The 466-nt window shown below is 52.4% G+C and overlaps 1 protein-coding gene across 1 annotated transcript; it reads right to left on the reverse strand.

The window, feature by feature from the left end:
• Window positions 1-25: 25 nt before the first annotated feature.
• Window positions 26-441, reverse strand: LOC107579069 (protein cornichon homolog 4-like; the record flags this gene model as incomplete). Its single annotated transcript, XM_016264946.1, has 2 exons — window positions 26-218; window positions 293-441. Coding segments are annotated over 2 exons (294 nt in total), but the record flags the coding sequence as incomplete, so codon positions are not given.
• Between the last annotated feature and the right edge of the window lie 25 nt (window positions 442-466).

The raw sequence follows: 466 nt of genomic DNA on the forward strand, positions 1-466 counted from the left end.
GTGAAAAATGTGGTTAGATGGTTGGTGAGCGCTGTGTTTTCAGAGGTTTGCCTCCCAAACTCGGGCTTGATCCTCACCTGTACAGGTAGATGAAGAAGCAGAGGAGGTGGAAGCCCAGTTTGATCATGGCCTCCTTCATGTGGGACTTGAGCTGGCCTCTGTTGTGGATCTCCGTGGGATCGTACACTCCCATGTTCCCCAGGGGAACCTTCACGTATCTGCTCACACGGAGCAACGGCTGTTAACACCCAACTCCATATCGCTCAGGTGTGTGTGAGTGAGCTGTGGTCACCTGTACACGTCCCAGGATGCCACAGGGAGGTTGAGCAGGAACACAAACCAGTGCGTGGAGACCAGCATCAGCACCGTGGCCAGCGCCTGAGCGACCATCTCAGGAAGCACCCACTGAACACACACCACAGCCACATTCACACAGGAATATACAGCTTATATATATATATATATA

This window comes from Sinocyclocheilus grahami, unplaced genomic scaffold (genome assembly GCF_001515645.1).
Source record: "Sinocyclocheilus grahami isolate Dianchi unplaced genomic scaffold, SAMN03320097.WGS_v1.1 scaffold13945.1, whole genome shotgun sequence".
In the NCBI taxonomy this organism is placed as follows: Eukaryota; Metazoa; Chordata; class Actinopteri; order Cypriniformes; family Cyprinidae; genus Sinocyclocheilus; species Sinocyclocheilus grahami.